General features: G+C 47.4%; 1 protein-coding gene across 1 annotated transcript in view; it reads right to left on the bottom strand.

Moving 5' to 3' along the window:
* FAM91A1 (family with sequence similarity 91 member A1) overlaps positions 1 to 18,141 on the bottom strand; it is a 39,181-nt gene that overhangs the window by 7,639 nt on the left and 13,401 nt on the right. The window contains 16 exon segments of the mRNA XM_061569659.1: positions 1,499 to 1,651; positions 1,930 to 2,049; positions 2,516 to 2,588; positions 4,000 to 4,113; positions 5,171 to 5,305; positions 5,572 to 5,720; positions 6,786 to 6,909; positions 7,329 to 7,415; positions 8,434 to 8,553; positions 9,360 to 9,504; positions 10,025 to 10,101; positions 10,103 to 10,138; positions 11,268 to 11,306; positions 12,623 to 12,729; positions 16,446 to 16,508; positions 16,906 to 16,996. Coding sequence (XP_061425643.1) covers positions 1,499 to 1,651; positions 1,930 to 2,049; positions 2,516 to 2,588; positions 4,000 to 4,113; positions 5,171 to 5,305; positions 5,572 to 5,720; positions 6,786 to 6,909; positions 7,329 to 7,415; positions 8,434 to 8,553; positions 9,360 to 9,504; positions 10,025 to 10,101; positions 10,103 to 10,138; positions 11,268 to 11,306; positions 12,623 to 12,729; positions 16,446 to 16,508; positions 16,906 to 16,996 — 1,633 coding nt within the window.

The raw sequence follows: 18,141 nt of genomic DNA, 5'->3' as shown, positions 1-18,141 counted from the left end.
CGGAGTGATACAGTACGTGGAATGATATTGTAATGCAGCGGCGTACCCTCCGTTATTTCTCCCGTCATCTTACTAGTGTGCATACATCGTATCCCGCCAACCTTTAACGTGACATTATTTAAGGGGAAATTGTTTTCACTTAACGTGGCCCTTTTCAGGAAAGCATCAACCGCATTAAACGAGGACCTAACCCGTTGTTTGCATGGTTTTATAAGGGTGTTACAGTTTCCTTCCAATTGCAACTAATTCCTTAAATGGAAATGGCCAAACGTCTTAATGCAGGACCCTCATGAAAAGTCCTGAGACTCGGTAAAGTTTTAATGAAAACAATGAAATAGAAGATGAGCATTACACTTTATAACTGTGAGCTGGCCAAATGGCCACGCTACAGTTATCAATATTGCCCAAAACTATACAGAGATCTTCCAGGCATGGTCAATGCTAAGATATGTGCTGAATTTCCCAGCAATTTATACTCTGTGGTTCATTCGGTAAAGGCACGTAGGTAGAAATAAAATAAAACAAATCACGACGTTTCGATCGCAACACAAGCGATATTAATCAGGTGGAACAACCACAGCAAGAAAAAATTCTGAAGTAGGCGAGAGAGCTGCCGTGGCAAGAGGTTATATAGGTAAGAAAGGGGGGAGGAGCAAGGGGGGAGAGAGAGAGGGGGGGTGTGGAGCAGGGGAAGGGGAGCTGCTTGTGTTGCGATCGAAACGTCGTGATTTGTTTTATTTTATTTTATTTCTACCCACGTGACTTTACCGAAGGAACCAAAGAGTATGGATTCCTGCAGTCACGAAAGCTTCAAATCAAATATTTTCCCAGCAATTTGTTCAGGCGATTTGCAGTACAGGTAGTCCCCGAGTTACGATGGAGATGCGTTACGACGATCAAAAATATCGTAAGTCAAAGATGGCCCAGCCTACCCAGGAGTCTTAAAGAATGATAATTTAGCAAAACAGAGCAATTTACAGTATCGTACTGTTATAAACTATATACTGTATGTATTTATTAATTACAATACTGTATTGCACAGTAAAATGTAAAGTAAAAAAAACAAGGTAAATTCTTAGCCGACCTATATGAACTGCAATTTAATAGAAAGTTTTTTTCAGGAAACAATCCTATCTGCTATAAAAACTTTTAACATGCGTACATCCCGGCAGCGTCCCAACGTACAGTATCGTACCTCGTACGCTGCTGCGTTTGCCTGCCGCACGAAATTTAAAATATTTTACAATTTTGTCGTATCGCCATCGTAAGATCGAAATATCGTAAATCGGACCATCGTAACTCGGGGGCTACCTGTATTTGTGAAACCAATTGAAGCGGCCACTGGCAGACGTACGGACAGACAAACATTTCTTGGGCATAGCGACAAGTGCATCAGCTGCCTGAACAAGCAGATGACGAGCTGCAGGGCACGAGCGAGCGCGTGAACAACGACGAGGCCACGCGAGTGCGCGCGGTGGTGTGAGCGTGCGGCACTCACCCTGGGCTGTGGGAGCGCTCGGAGGGGCTCTCCTCGGCGCCGTCTTCTCGACCGCCCCCTCGGCGTCGCCGCCCACAATCTCAAACGAGTCGGCGCTGCCCTGCGTGTCCGAGTCGGCCGGCGAATCCTCCGCGGTGCCAGCAGGGGGCCCCTCTGTTTCATCGTCGGGACACCCGTGGCAAACGAGCGCAAGCACACAGAGGCACGCACCAGTACCAACGTGATGAACACTACAACACCCGCCGTTCGCCGCTAAGTGGCAGTAACGTCACCACGGTACCTATGCCAGGTGCACTTTGAGGCCACGTGAAGTGTCGATGGCTCGCTGACAGGAAGTCACGGGACAGACCCAGGTGTCATGGGTTGACCGACTGCTGTTCGCTCTCTCATCTCCCCCACACCTGTGCGCTTTCTCTCTCATCCACCCGCACCTGTGACCTCTCGACTCCTCGGTGTGACCATGGCGATGAAGCCGCACGAGTGCTCGAGGTCGAGCTTCTCCCGCAGTGCCTGCACAGCCGGGTGCCGGCACACGTGCTCCAGGCTGAAGTCTGTGGCAAAAAGTGAGCGCCAAAACAAACACAAAAGTTCAGATTAAGAGTCATAATACAGGCAGGATGCGATTTATAGACGGCAAGCACGCACTGGTGACTATAATGCCTCGCAAGCGTGTGACATCACCGCATCGCGTGTATAACAAACCCAGTATTTTCATTTGGTCAACCAACTCAAGTGTGAAAACTGTGGCAATGTTACTTGAGATAGGAGCGGGAGAATGTACGTATTTATATTGTATGTATGTTGAACTTATTTCGCACAGTACGTAGCCAACCGTGCTAATCGGAGGTGCGGGGGAAGGACAACAAACTAAACACAAAAAAATCAGACGAACGCTATACCGGTTTCAACCTTAATGGGATTCATCAGTAGAAGATAACCATCGTTGTCTACTGCTGCCTTATCCCTGACAGATATTCGTTCCCCTGGTGGGTACAAGTCTTCACCTCCGACACTTACCTCCCTTGATGATGGGCTCATCAATCGGGAATGGAACGTAAACGACTTCGCCGTCCGCCTGTGCCCCATGTCCCTGCCGCAAGTAAACACCTGGTTAGCATCATCGAATCGCCATCCTGTGTCGGAGTCATCGCAGCAAACGCTCATTAGGGGGCTCGTATTATCGCAATACACACACACACACACGCATGACCACTGCAACTAAATAAATAAATGTTATTTCATTACACAAAAAAAGCTTCCCCGAGTATCAAAGCACTTATTTCGGGAGGCTCCTTCTGCGGGCGGTTTGACCAATAAGATTTGAAGGAACGTTTTTGCATGTGGAGTACGCAGAGAAGACCCACCATCGGCTAAATCTAGGGAGATTTGGTCACGGGGTATGTCGGATTTAATTTTGTTTTACCCAGGACAGCCTCACTGCATCTCAAGACTTTTTTTCTGGAGGGTCCTGACAACGTTTTTGCAGTTGGGGGCAATGCTGTTGTTATCCTAATTAAGTAATTTGCAGGTAATTGTTTCAGCATTGGGATGTTTGGCCAATACCAGTTACATTGTAGGTTTTTTTTAGCTTACTGGTAGGAAACCGGAGAACCCCGGAAGAAACCCATTCAGAGCCATGGGGGAGAACGTACAAACTCCACACAGAGTCAGCACTCGAACCCATGTGCTTCTTGCTGTGTGGCACGAGTCTAACAACCTTGCCACCTTGCCGCCTACAAACACATGACGAGTAGTACAGATCAGTGGTTCTCAGCTTTTCTTGGCGACTGCACTGCCTTGATGAATTTTGCTTCAACCGAGTAACCCCTCTTGCCTGACCCAACATGGTTCTGACAAATAAATGTATGAATAATTAACATCAATATCGTTCTAAGTTACCATGTGGGTTTCAATTGTTATCGTAGTTATTTTATACTAGGTTGTTGGGGGGCGCCTATGGCCTGCAGCGTCCCCAAACAACCACAGCCAGCGGCGGGCCCGAACAACCACACGGCTCTCCCTCAAGCCAGCAGTGGAGAGCAGGGGAGTCCCCCTCAGGGCAGCAGTGGACGGAGCACGGCTCTGCCTCACTCTCACTCACCCGTTTCCTCACTCTCACACACCCGTCTGTTGCTCGCGGTCACGTGACGCACTTCAACCAATCGGGGGGCGTACATGTTTGGGAGGGGCTCGCCTCTGCCTGGCTGGTTGCTCGCGGTCACGTGACGCACTTCAACCAATCCGTGCCGCGTTAATCACAGGCGCAGAATGAAATAAAAAATGACAGCTCTGGGCTATTATATATGTGTATTGGCAGATTCGTACATGATTATTCACCAAGAAATCTGAATTTTGGGCAAAGACCATATAGGTTGGACAGGAGCCACGACGAAGAAGATACATTTATAAATCACCTCGCGTACCCCCAGGGATCCGCGTACCCCGGTTGAGAACCACTGGTATAGATGATCAAGGGGGATGATCCCGAGGGTGGCGAATACCTGAACGAGGACGGCAGAGTGGGTGAGCGCGTCGTTCAGCGTCATGAGGACGTTGGACGTGGCCACCACCCCGGGGTCATGACCCCAGGATGTAATGAGTAACCGCTCGTAGCCCTGAAATGCGAACAGACGCGATCAATACAAAAGCTCTTAACCCTTGCGTGTCGGTACCTGTGTGTGTGTGTGGAGCCCAAGTGTGCACCTACTATCCACAGTGTTCACTTCAGATGCCAAGAAGCTTCCGAGATGCGGGACACATTCACGCCGCTTTTGCCACAAATACGAATGCTAAAACTAAGCTCCATTGTCCGAGTATACAGTTAATTTGCACACGGTTGTGACATGATTTATTTTACATTTGCATTTGTATTTAAGCACTATGTATTGTCTATCGTGTTTGCAGTAAGTTCTGGTATGGGTGTTGGGAACAAAACTGTTGTTTTTGCTCTTGTTAGATTGCCCATTGCCACCCTGCAATGGCCTGTAACTGCCGCCACTGTCAACAGTCTTGGGCGGTGATCTATGAATCTGTATGTAACTCTATGAATCTGTAACTCTATGAATCTCTATGCAACTCAATCTAACTATGATGTCCTGTAACTGCGACCACTTTCGACGATCTTCGGCTGTGGTCTACGATCCTGTATGTAACTCTATAAATGTTTATGTAACTCTATGGATCTATCTTGATTTGAAGCTTTCGTTACTGCAGGAATCCACACTCCTTGGTTCTTTCGGTAAAGTCACGTAGGTATAAAATAAAATAGATCACGACGTTTCGGGCGCAACACAAGCGTCCGTTATCAGGTGAAAAAGCATCGCCTGCTGCTGAGGCAGACTGTTTTAAAAGGTTTGAAATGGGTGTAGCCCAAGGGTCATAAACAAGTGGTCGGGGCTAGTGATGTTAATGTGAGAAATTAGCAGTGTAACTGGGTACAGGAAGTGTTATGGATCTCTAAGTAACTCCATGGATCTCCATACAACTCCATGGATCTCCATACAACTCAATGTAACTGTGATGTCCTGTTACTGCCGCCACCGCCGATTGTCTATGTCTGCGGCCGTCCTCGTAACAGAGTTACTTATCCACAATGGGGCCATACCAGCGGATAAGATAAACTCCCGAGTTCCGATTTGCCGGATGGGCATTCGCGGGAATGCTCACAGGTACCTGGAATATAGAGGGCAGGCGCCGCAGCCGTGTGCCTTTGGAGAGGAGTAGGGAGGGCGGGCCCCAGCCGGTGAGGTGGTACACGTACAGCTTGAACCAGATGGAGCTCACCTCTGGGATCGCCGGACCCATGTGCTGCACACAAGATATATATCGTTATTTAAAGCAAACTCGCACAACAATCGCTACTGTTACAGCCAGAGAAGATTCTATATCAAGCAGCGAAGTGCTGCTTTTGCGTTAGACCACGGTGTTGATGTCCATCAATCAGCTTCAACAAACGTATACGAGTCTGCACATCCGACTACTACGGCTCCCAAGATTAGCCCAGGGCATCGTTGCCAAGCCTGTGCCTCCTAATGCCCGCCTTCCTTCCGCCCCCACCCCGCGGAGGGTGAGACCTGTGGGGTGCAGCTGCTGATGGGGCGGATCTCGTTGCTGAGCGGCGCCATGGAGACGAGCAGCGCGTAGTTCTTGTTCAGGACGCGGCTGCACGTGGCCGGGTCCAGGCCCAAGAGGCTTTCGCAGCGTAGCAGGTCCAGCGGCAGGCCTTGGCACGCGCGCGCGTCGGGCAGCAGCGCGATTGAGGGCAGCGGGAGATGCGCGCGACCACGGACGGGGCGGAGAAACGATGAAGTGTAGAGGACACGGGAGGGATGAGAAGAGATCATATAATTAGCGATAAAACCGGTGCTTGATTTCAGGCGGAACGGTCTGCAGCACTGTTATGTGATTTATTTTGGCGCGTCACGTGCATCTCGCCATATTTTATATTCACGGATTGTGATTATTGTAATTATAATAGGTATACACAGTAAAGTAATACAGGATTAATTATGGATAACCATACCCCTGTACTCTAGTGGAGTGCCTTATTCCAATAACCAGTAATCCACTCCCAATTCAGCCAAGCGGCATTGCATAAAACCGAGGGTGAAAAAATTACACCCGGGATATGATTCATGAACTAAATGACATTCTTACGCTCATTTTACGTGAACTAAAGTGTTTTTGCATAAGAATAAATTGTTCCCGATTAGCATGGTTGGCGACGTACGGTGCAAAAGAAGTTCAACATACATATATATGTATTAAAGACCGATATATATTCATATCGGTCCTGGGAACACCATTCGTCAACCCGCACTGCCCCGCGTGAAGTATGGTAAAAAAAAATCCTCAGTCCCAACACAAAGTGGGGAGGCATTTCTACAGCAGTAAATTGACAAAAGGCTGTACATTATTATTATAATACCACTAGATTCTATAGATTTACACCACAATGGATCATCTAGATTCTTACCACTATAGATTCTACATACACCGCACAGGGGCAAAGACGGAATGGATTAAAAAAACAACAAAAATAATACATGATCCCAAATTTTCATAATTTGTCTAATTGTAGCAGTAACGAAATTGTTACATTCATAATTAATTGCCTCCGCCACCTCCCCAACGATTTGCGAAACCAACTCTTTGTTTTGTCTCATTGGAACTTTATTTATCCAGATTGTGCTTTCGGCGTCACACGGTCCTGAGACGCAGAACCGATGCGGGAACCGTCGCAGATCAGCGCGTCGTGGCCTTCAAGGATCGCGCGGGGAGCAGCTACCGTTGGGATGCATCTCGGGGTCCGGCGTGAGCTCCCGGTTGTGCCTCAGGAAGAGGATGGTGTTGCGCAGTGTGAGCGCGTGGTCGAAGTACCTCTGGGCCTCCCCCTCACCCGCCATCTGCACCTGTACCCAACGTTAAGGCAACAGGAATTTGATAGAGAAGAATGAGCGAAGAGGACACCAGCCCGAACCAGCTATGATGTAAACGAGGATGCGCCGAACGGACAAATGTTTTGTAGAGGCGCACAAGGTCTGTGTGCCGCCTGCTATCAACGAGTTGAAAATTTGAAGTTTCGTTAATGAATACTCTAGCGATGTCACACAACTACCACACCTTTCAAAACTGTTAAACATGACATCACTGTTAAATCGAACACCAATGTTCTAGCGACACCAGAATAACAAAGTTTAACTGGGAATTTAAATTACAACTTTCGAAGCGTGAGTCAAGTTCTCAAACCAGAGGGCGGTGGTGCTCAGCAAAGGGGACCATAACCACAATCATTATGACCACCGGTTGTTTCTCGCCAGTGGCTGTGTACCTTGTCAAGCTCCTGAAGGAAACTGTCCAGGCTCTCGTCCGATAGCTTCCCCACCTCAAACATCGTCACCGCGTGGCTCTTGAGATTCTGCAAACGTCACGCTGCCGTGAAGGTTTTACGAAGCTCTACTGCCGTCACCAAATCAACAGGATTTGGTGAGAGACAGATACAGAGGTAAGGACAACTGCATTTAATGCAAATGTTTTAGACAGCAACAAACTGATCGAACAAATAAGGTATATTGAATATGCCAGCGGTTCTCAACCAATCAGGCATGTTACCCTGGGGGGGCCCCAAAACCCTTTCGGGGGGGCGGCGGGAGAAATTCAGGCTGCAGCATGGATACCATACAGGAGAAAAATGTCAACGTGCCCAGTAAATGTCAGCGCCACGTTTGGGTGGCAAAACAGGAATATATAACATGATGAAACAGATGCCTTACTAACACCGCATTGACTAGAGGCGTGGGCATGCAATCTCTGTGTATTGTGGCCTCAGTATCTTTAGTTGTGTTTTTTGGGCTTGGAGGAGGGGTGGGAGATTTGGGGACAAGTGGTCTTGATTGGGTGGTCCTTGATGGAGATCGGAAACCCAAACAGGTAGAGAACCTATGGTTAACACACTCCAGTTTCCTCCACTTATACAATGGCTTATTCCAACTATTTTACCAAATTATTGAACAATTTCAATAAGCAAATGATATGCCCTCTTCAGATGTTTTCACATAAATAATTAGCATATTCCTTACACAACACATCAGACACACGTCCTTCTGGGAGCGTACAATTTCAGAAATACTGATTCAACACATGAAAGATGGGTGGATTGGTTTCAGGCATTCAATATCTCATCAGCAGTCAGGCTTGATTGAAACAATGAAATGCCAGATATGCATTGGCAAGGGCCCTCTCTGAAAAACTATGTAATATATAACACAATAAAATCATGAGCATCATTGTGGAGCAAAATAAGAAAATTTTTTAAAGCAGACGAACACCAGTTGTATTCTCCTGCAATGACACCACTCACGACAATTTTGTATTTGGCAATTTTAGGTCAGGAAACTGAATCCTGCCGACCTGTGCATGTGCCGGTGCATACGTACGGGCGAGAGGTTCCCCATCATGAGGAAGGCGGTGAGTGTGGAGTCGAAGAGGAAGGCGATGCGCTTGCTGTGCGTCCCCGGAGTCGGTGCGCAGCTCAGAGTCAGGCTGCTCACGCTCGCCTGTGTCTGCGTGCGCGCAAGACGGCAAAAACATATCCCTCTCGTGTAGCCTTAACGGGGTGCCACGATGGTAACTCCAATGACTTAGACTGGCCAAGCCATCACTTAAAAGCCAAGAGTGGCGAGATTTGGCCCCGTGGTGGCAAGATGTTAACTACCTCGCCTGGTATGCAGATCAGGAACCAACCTCAGGTGGGTGGATTTGTGGCGAGTTATACTAACAACTGCGCCACTACCTCCGTATACACTTACACGGATGCATGCCGCTCCTCTGCAAAAGTCTCAGAAGATCTATCGATCTAGATGATGCTTTATAGATAATGATTGCATCAAGACGCATGGCAAGTAATGGAGCTTCTTAGGCAAGGGTATCATGGTTCATTTGTTTCAATAATGGTTCTAAACCAAACTGTGCTGGCCCATGAACAGCCCAATAATAGTTAAATAACAAAATGTGTGTAAAACAATCAAGGTGATCATATTGTTTACATTTCAAAAGACAAATTAAATCAGTGTTATCATTGAACCTTTCAATGTGGTTGTAAAAATAATTACAACTCGTGATTTATTTACCTTTACATTGTGTTGCCATGATGATCAAAGTGACCTCATCAAGCCAATCGCAACGCTACGGTGTGTACAAAATCAAGAGATTATATAGGACCTGCAAGCTGCAAACCCACGTGCAACCTTATTTCTACAGCTTTGCCGCCCATGGTAAACGACTCGGCATGGACAAGCAAAGAGACGTCGTTGCAAGACACCACCGCCATAGGGAAAAGATTGCCCCTTATCGTCGGCTTCGCTGTGCACAACCGTGGATATTCACCCGGATCGTCCTGGCTGGCAGTGTCGGTGTCGTTGGCGTCCTGCAAGGCTCCAAGTCCCATCGGGCGGCCTCCGTCCACTCCCTCGAAGCTCAGCAGCATCTTCTGTGGGTCCATCGTGGCCCTGGCGGGGTGAAGGGCGTGGGAGAGGAGACCGTGAGTGCCCACTGTGATCTCCACCTGCAGCATACTCTCCACGTGCAAGCTGCATCAGGCCGTGCCGGGCGCCAGCCTGGCGTGGCACCATTAATCCAGCTGTGCAACGAGTGATATCTGAACCAGTGCTGGGCCCCTCCCCCTCATCCAGCAGAGGATTTGCTAGAGTGCTATAATTCTTATTTTTAACTTTGGCATGAATAAGCTTACGTGACCACTAACTCACTAGAGACGTAAGAAAACAACAATTCTCGATTCCTATAAAGACGTACCCCAAACTTTTGCTTTAAAATACAGGAAAAATAACTGTGTATTATTTTCTGAGAGAATACGGTACTTCTGAATAATTAAAAGCAATGCGTAACGCACATACATGTCGAAAAACACACCAAACAGTTGTTTGATCAATGCTTCAATACACCCGTGGGACATCATCGTCGTGCTGAATGTTTCGTAACACTCTCAGTCAGCACTGTTGGAGCCACCACCTGAGCCTGTTGACTTGTGCCACCTCCCTCCAGCTCAGGTGCAGGGCCTCCTGAGTCAGCACCTGGACCTTCTTGCGAGGCGAAGCCCAGGCGGTTGTAGAGCGACACTGCGTTCTGTGAATGCAAACGACACAAGCGACACCATCAATTGCCGCGCCTGCCAGTATCCCGCTAGGCAAATAAGTAATATTTAAAAATACTTTTTATTAAAACACGCTTTAATGAAATGTACCTGTACGAGTAATGGCAGAACTCCAAGACTCCAGGAAGTGGCCCCGAAGCTTGCCATAACGTAAGGGACTGTGGTGATTTACAGCCAGTTGAGTGTGGACAATTAGACCCAAGCCGAAACATAAGATATATGAACTCAATGCCACTGAGAATTCAGTTGGTGGCAGAAACCTAGATTTGGACGCAGGATGTCAGCAGTGCTGGCTTCGTTCTCTGACACAGTACAGGGGCCCTGAGCCATCTGGCCACCACTGGAGCCAATAAAATGAGTACCACTTTGTTGAATATCAAACAGCGGTTACACAATGTTTCTACTCGTCACCGTCATAGGAATCTGAAATTTCCAACAGTGGTTTAAGGCTGTAAACCACTAGACAAGGGACACTCCGTTGTTCACTTTAGCAGGGAGATGGTGACTTTGTACCTAACTGACAGACAAAATGACCAACATTTTGCTTGTACTGGAGTGTGTTATTGAGGCCACTGCAGACACGAGAATTAAAATCCAACACTCTCTGTAAATAATGGAAAAAAAACATCGATGCGTTCAAGCTGCAAACTATTAGAAACAGTTGTCTCGTGTTTCAATGCTGCCTGAAGGGACAATAACACTTTAATTTATTTTGAGCTGGTGGTCTAAGCAAGGTGGAGGAGCATTGTACATGCAACGCGCGCGGTCGCAAGACAAACATGCAAGGCATGATGGGTGAGTCATGCCTGCACGAAGCACGCCTGCAAGTGTTGGTATTTCTTGGCACACAACACCAGTGTGATTACAATCACATGATGTTCTGTTGTTTAAACCTAGGGCACCAATTCAACTTGATTATCTGTGCTCACTCGTGCGTGACGAATGTAAGACATGTGGCTGGCGCAAGCATTTGCCAAGAGCGATGAGTTGATGCCAGAGCAGTTGTGGCATCATGTGGAAGTCGAGCAGGACATGACAATGAAGTGCACGTTTAATGCCAGAATGATTGAGGCTTCTGTTAAAGCTCGGAGAAGGGCCTACCTTCACCAGAGACAGATCGATCTCCAGCACGCTCGCCAGCTGCACAGGAAATTAAAGAAAGTATTAATAATAACAAAAACACTCTGACATATTTGTGCCGCAGAACAAACACAATTTTATTAGTCCGTAATCTAGGTCATTACCACTGCTGCATTATTGCTATTATTGTTATCACTTCTACTTTCATACGGCCCATACATAGCAAGTATTGGATATTTAAGTGATTTAGCCATTACATTGCTTTGTCTGACCCCGAGTGCAAATCCTAGCAACGGCTAACATAAGTGGCGAGCGATATATGAACCAGCCCTGTGCCTCTCACTTCACCAAGTTGCACAGACCAGCGTGTTGAAGTATCGTCAAATAACCTCCATGACCGACACGGCATGGGGAAGCCTTCGTCCAGCAGTGGCTTGACAAAGGGCTGATTATTATTACTGTAGAAGAATTTGGTGGGGAATACCAATTAATTAATTCACTCTAGGTGGGTGGGGCGGATCCCGACTTAAGACTTTAATCTGATGACGTAGGGAAGTTACCTGAATACAAAATGACATTGCGACCAGTGGAGGTGGGCTGCAGAGGTTTTGTGGCAACATCTACAACCAGACTGCTTCGAGACCTGGGAATTAAGGGCCAGAGCCAGCGTTCGGCAATCAGAGCTGTATCGGAGGCGGCAGAAGGCAGCAGTCAGTGGCTCTGGATGAAGAGGAAAGACCCCAGCTGGGCCCCAAAGTGAGAGGGCCAGGAGGTATGCAGTCAACAATGCTTGACTGAGGCAGGAGGACGCCCCTGCCATGCATAGTCCCATGGGCAACTCCTATGACTAAGTGGGAATGGGACGCAAGCGTAGGATTGATCACCCTGTCGCTGGCCGCCTTTGGGGAGGGTGTATAGTATGAAAGGCCGAAACACCCTAGGAACCAAAGGTTCACTACTGACGATGCGCTCCCCAAATTTCACCAGGCTCACTGTTCATGAACTCTTGGAAGTGCTTGCACAAAGGATAGTAACATCTCATCCTGTGTTCTTTGGAATCTGAAACTCTAGGTGGGTGGGGCGGTTCCCGACTTAAGACATTAATCTGATGACATAGGGAAGTTACCCGAATACAAAATTACATTGCTCCCATAACGTGACAAATGTCTCACAGCCCAGGTTTGTCTTTTGCCTAGGGAATCCCCTGGTGGCAGCGGCCCCTATGCGACACAACGTGATCACGTGATCAACACAAGTGGGCATGTCTGCCAATGAGCGATGTTGCTATTAGCCTTTCCAATTAAATAATTTGGCAGGAAATTTTTGTTTTACTTTGCCAAATTTGTAGCATGGACGTCATCGCCGGCAGCGCCCACCTCAGCCACGTTGGTGTGCTCGTCGATCGAAACGAAGATCTTGTAGAGCAGCGTCTCAAAGTAGTCTCCCTGCAGCCGGTTCATGACGAAGCCTTCGAGGGGTGGAACTGCAAAAGCAAGTGGGAGGGTGGACATTGCACCAACACACACACAGCTTGCACCCGCTCAGTCGCTCACTCGGTCCTTCGCTGTCTCATTCAATGAAATAGACAATCACTCCGTCAATCAGTAACCCACATTGCTCAATCTGGGTTCCATGATGGAGAGATGTTAACTACCTCGCCTGGTACGCAGGAGATCGTGGGTTCGATCCCGCTCGGTCGCTCAGTCGCTCACTCGGTCCTTCGCTGTCTCATTCAATGAAATAGACAATCTCTCCGTCAATCAGTAACCCACATTGCTCAATCTGGGTTCCATGATGGAGAGATGTTAACTACCTCGCCTGGTACACAGGAGATCGTGGGTTCGATCCCGCTCGGTCGCTCAGTCGGTCCTTCGCTGTCTCATTCAATGAAATAGACAATCACTCCGTCAAACAGTAACCCACATTGCTCAATCTGGGTTCCATGATGGAGAGATGTTAACTACCGCGCCTGGTACGCAGGAGATCGTGGGTTCGATCCCAACCGTGACGCCTGCATATTAGGAGTTTGCATGTTCTCCCCATGGTTGCATTGATTTTTCTCCGCTTCCTCCGGTTTTTCCCTCCACATTTAGAATCAACGTGCGTTGAGAGAACCTGGCTGCAATAATTTCCACGTGATAAGCCACTTTAATTGAGCTATCATTTGTGGCCAAGTCACTTCTAATAAAGAGCTATATAGCTCAATGGGTCTTACCTGGTAAAATAATTCTTAATAGTTTTTAGTTTTAATCTGTTACTCACTTGCTCACTCCATTCAATCTCTCAATAATTCACTAAAGCTTTCACTTACTATCTCAGTAATTCCCTTATTCATGCATGCTCACACAAACACAATCGTATGCTCACTCATTCAGTGACCAGTGTGGTAGTGATGTACCAGAATATCAGTTCTGAAACCTTGAATGTATGTATGTTGAACTTATTTTGCACAGTACATAGTCAACTGTGCTAATCGGAGGTGCTGGGGAAGGACAACAAACTAAACACACATCTACAAAACAGCCAATATAAATTGTATTGGAATCCCATCTTGCAGGCAATAATTACATAAGCAGTACAGCAAGTAGCTCTCTGAAACATATCTGTGTGAATGCTTCTCCTGTAATATACTCAAGTTTACTGTGATTAGCTCGAGGACTCTGTGTTACTTTCCAGGGTAAATATCTTGAATGTTTTCAATTACATGCATTCCGAAGTTTAACTTTATATTAAAACAAAACATCCCACCTAATGGATTAAGACTCGATTAGTTCCCTATTTGTTCAAGCGAGTTTAAAATAAATAAATAGGAATGCCGACTATACTCTTAAGACTCAACTACAGTAAAACCTTGGATTGCAAGTAACTTGGTCTGCGAGTGTTTTTTCAAGACGAGCAAAAGTTTTAAATCAATATTAATTTGATAAACAAGCGAGGTCTTGCAATACGAGTAGTAGGTGTATACGCTTTGTCTGCCGAGCGTCACGTGATCACAACTGATATACGAGTGCTTTGGATTACAACACGTTTACGGAACGAATTATGCTCGCAATCCAAGGTTTTACTGTATCTGGAAAATATCCGGCCAGGTGGCTCAGTGGTAGAGCTAGTGGACTCACAATCAGAAAGGTTGTGAGCTCAAATCCTGGCTGGTGGTTGACTCAGTCCACCATTCCCTCAATAAAGTAAGCACCACTTTGTGAGGAAATCAACAGTGACTGTTCAATAGAGAAACTCGCACCCCAGCATTAGAAAAGTAGAATTCCCACGACAGACTCATAGTATATGAGCATGTATGCGTGTGCCGTACTACTCCTCTACACGTGTATGTTTAACTTCTTTGCACTGCACGTAGCCAACTGTACAAATTGGAGGTGCGCAAACTGCTAATTTCTCCTTTAAACAAGAATACAATTTACTTTTTTTACTATGTGGCAGAAACAGCAGCTTATGAATACTTGCAAGGAATCAGGTGGGTTGTAGTGGGTCCTGGCTGCATTATCCACGTGAGCACTCAATTATTAACCAGTAAGCAAGCAAGCAGTGCATTACCTCCAGTGTACTCCCAGGAGATTACTACCTATCTGTAAGCAAGATGCACCCTGAACTTTAGGCACAGCAAAAGAGCATTGTATAACTCATGAGCAATGTGTAGAGACAATTGCATTTATTGTATTATAAAAATCAAAAAGTATGGGGGGTAAAGGTGCAGCCCTGCAACTGCCTGCTTCACACAACTGCTGGTGGAAGGGCCTCCACTAGAGGGAGACAAAAAATATCCTCCTTTAGAAAGTATTGTTTAGTGTGCTGGCCACACTTGATCCCACCCCACACACGACCTGCCTGATCGACCAACAGTGGAGCACCCATTTATACTGCTGGCTGGACAGAGGCATGGGAGGGGATTGAAGAAACTTGTCCCCATTGTTTTAACCGCCACCGCCGGGCCAGGACATTGTAAGCCGGGACACTGAATCGAACCGGGCGACACCTATGGAATGCAAGTTCAGTGTGCCAGCCATTACACCGTGCCAGAAATCCATCGGCAATGTTGACATTAAAAGATGAAATACAGGGCAGCGAAGAGTCGCTACAGCTTGCAGTGCAAACCAACTAGAGGACAAGAAGGTGAAGCAAGCGAGAGACTGTCCCAGGGCTAGAAAGCAAATATGGGAAAAAAATAGTCAAGGCAGAAACAGCTGGGCCAACAAGCGGTGGGTGCCCAGTCCACACCAAGCCCAACACATCCAAAGCAAACAAAATAAAAAATCCACACATCAGTTGGCTCTGTGGCTTTGGCATCAGCTCTCACGTTGGCTTTAGAACAGATGGGCCTCTGTTACCTATGGCTGCCTGGAGAGTGGTGGAAATGCCTTTTCCTCGATATGTAATGAACATTCTAAATGAACAGGAGACAGAGACAACGAATTGCGGTACACATCTTCCAAGTGACCGGCATACATTAGAGAATAATAGTAGTAGTGATGCCCCGAGCTGTAATCTAGGTGGTGAGGACTCTATGGTGAGCGAAAAATAGCGGTTCACCCCAACCTCACCATCCCACGGTGAATGACAATACGAGCCAGCCGGTCTAACGATAACATCACGACTGTACAAACCGTGTTATTGTGTAACGTCTGAGTATGGATACATCTCTAAACGAGAAAAAAATGAATGGCAAATGAAAAATAAACCCATTGTCATTTGTTTCTCAGTTTCATTTCAATTATGCTTTCTGTGTCATGCCATGAGACAAAGTGTCTATTGAGAATTCTCAATATTTAGGGAATCACTCTGTCTAAGAAAACGTCCAGAAGCAGGAAGGTGTTATCACAACTACTTCTTCAATGATCAATACTAGGGGCGATGTACTTTCCTTACACGTTCTGCTACAGATAAAGATATTTAACTTCAATGAAATAATACATGTTATTCTTTTTTTAGTTCTCAGGGCTAGATTGTTTTTGTCCAATCAAGTGAAAGCCCAAAATAAATTATTGACGTTTTTTTTGCGCAGTCATTGGTGATGGGGGTTAGGACCACCACGTCGCTACACGCAAGAAACTTGATTAATCGTGAGCAGCTGAAATCAAACCCAGGATCTCAGCGGTGTTGCCACAGTGGCCTGAGCCCTGAGTCACCCAGGCCAGCTCACCGGAGCGGTTTCTGGTTTACAGTGCTGTCAGCCAAGTGACTTACCCACAATGCAGTCGTCATCTGAAATGGGTACATCCAAGTATATGAAGCCTTTATTGTAGAGCCCTGAAAAAGAAAAACAGCACAATGCAAGCTTAATAAGTAACCTGCAAGAAATACCGCATCATTTTATTTATAAAAATAAAGTAAAAATGTAAAGGCGTAGCCTTGCAACTGCTTGCTTACGCTACTGCTATTGGAAGGGCCTCCCGCTAGAGGGAGCCCGAGAAAGCCCCTCTAGAGGATATTTTGGCCTGCTCAGAATGATTCCAGACTCCTCTGAATCTCAACACCGCTTATCCTATCCTGCTGTGAAATTGCTAGCATCCTTTGCATGCAACTCCCAAGTCTGTGGAGAAATAATAATGCGAAACCAACGGGCAGGTGGAGGTGCCCACAGTGACAAACAGATCGTGTGGACCGGAAAGCGTTAAGCCAGTGATTTGCGGAGCGAGCATCGTACGGTGGACCACGGCGTGTTCGAGCGAGCCCGCCAGCTGTGGCCCCGTGTCGATGATTTTGTCGATGGTGTTCTTCTCCACGATGCTGCAGACCTGCGCGTCGGGTAGGCATTCGGACACAGAACACAGGGGGTTAAAGAAAAAAATATATATCACAGCCCAGTAAACCTCTTAAGCCAAGAGCTCTTAACAAAAGTGAATGCTCAGTTTTATAAAACATTTATTGCGGATGCAGCCATTAATAATCAATTAAAAAAATCCATCATAACCTGAAAGTTTTTTGGTCTATGCAGATGTAATGCGGGCGTAAACGGCCCTCCGGAGGTGACGTCAGGAGGGGAGGAGTTAGGTCACGTGGGGGGGTGAGGGGTTAGGCTATAGAAGGAGGGGAACCGGAAGAGGACGGGAGTGACGGGGAACCAGGAACAGAGAGAGGCCACGAAGGGCGAAGCGGAGAGTGGCGAGATCGCCACGAACACGGGGGAGCGAGGATCGGCACCGTTGGCCAGCGGTGACCGACCCGAAGCAGCGAGGAGGCTGCAGTCAGCAGCGGGGCTGCACAGAGAGTCAGCAGCGGGGCTGCATACAGAGTCAGCAGCGGGTCTGCATACGGTAGCAGCCAGAGGGTCTGCACATAGGGGTAGCAGCGGGAGTCTGCATAGAGGTAGCAGCGAGTCTGCAGGGAGGAGGTTACAGTAGATGAAGCAGAGAGTCAGAGGGAAGAAGAAGCTATAATAGCAGTGAATAGCCGGGGGCTACAAATACAGAGTTATAACAGAGTGCCGTGTGGGTGAAGACGAGAACCCAATAAAAGACACGAAGACAGAAGGAAGTGTCCGAGTCCTTTTATTACACTGGAGTCAGAAGTGAAACGGCATGGCGAAACAACTGAGGAAAAAGAATATTCCATCCCCGGCGTCGGCTTCATCTTCGGACGACGACGATCTTCCTCCTGCGGTCGGCTTCACTTCGGCGGAGGGAGAGATCCGTGAGGGCCCGGGCGTCGAGGAGGTGGCCCCTTCGTCCGACCCATCTGCGTTGAAGGACGAAGATTTAAGATGGACCCGGATGGCGGAGCAACTGGCAACCCTAAAAACCGTCATCACAAAGTTGTGTGACCTTGTCACGCCAAGGGCGGCGTTGGAAGGTGATGGTGGTGATCGGCAGGAGCCCGGGTCGTCTTCGATGGCGCCGCCATCGGCCACGCGGCGTGAAGACGCCATCTTGGGCGTGGCGCA

The sequence above is a fragment of the Lethenteron reissneri genome, chromosome 43 (genome assembly GCF_015708825.2).
Source record: "Lethenteron reissneri isolate LAM-NWPU_2019-01 chromosome 43, ASM1570882v1, whole genome shotgun sequence".
NCBI classification, from domain to species: domain Eukaryota; kingdom Metazoa; phylum Chordata; class Hyperoartia; order Petromyzontiformes; family Petromyzontidae; genus Lethenteron; species Lethenteron reissneri.
Note: the sequence above shows the minus strand (reverse complement) of the source record. Positions and strands in the feature narration are given on the sequence as shown.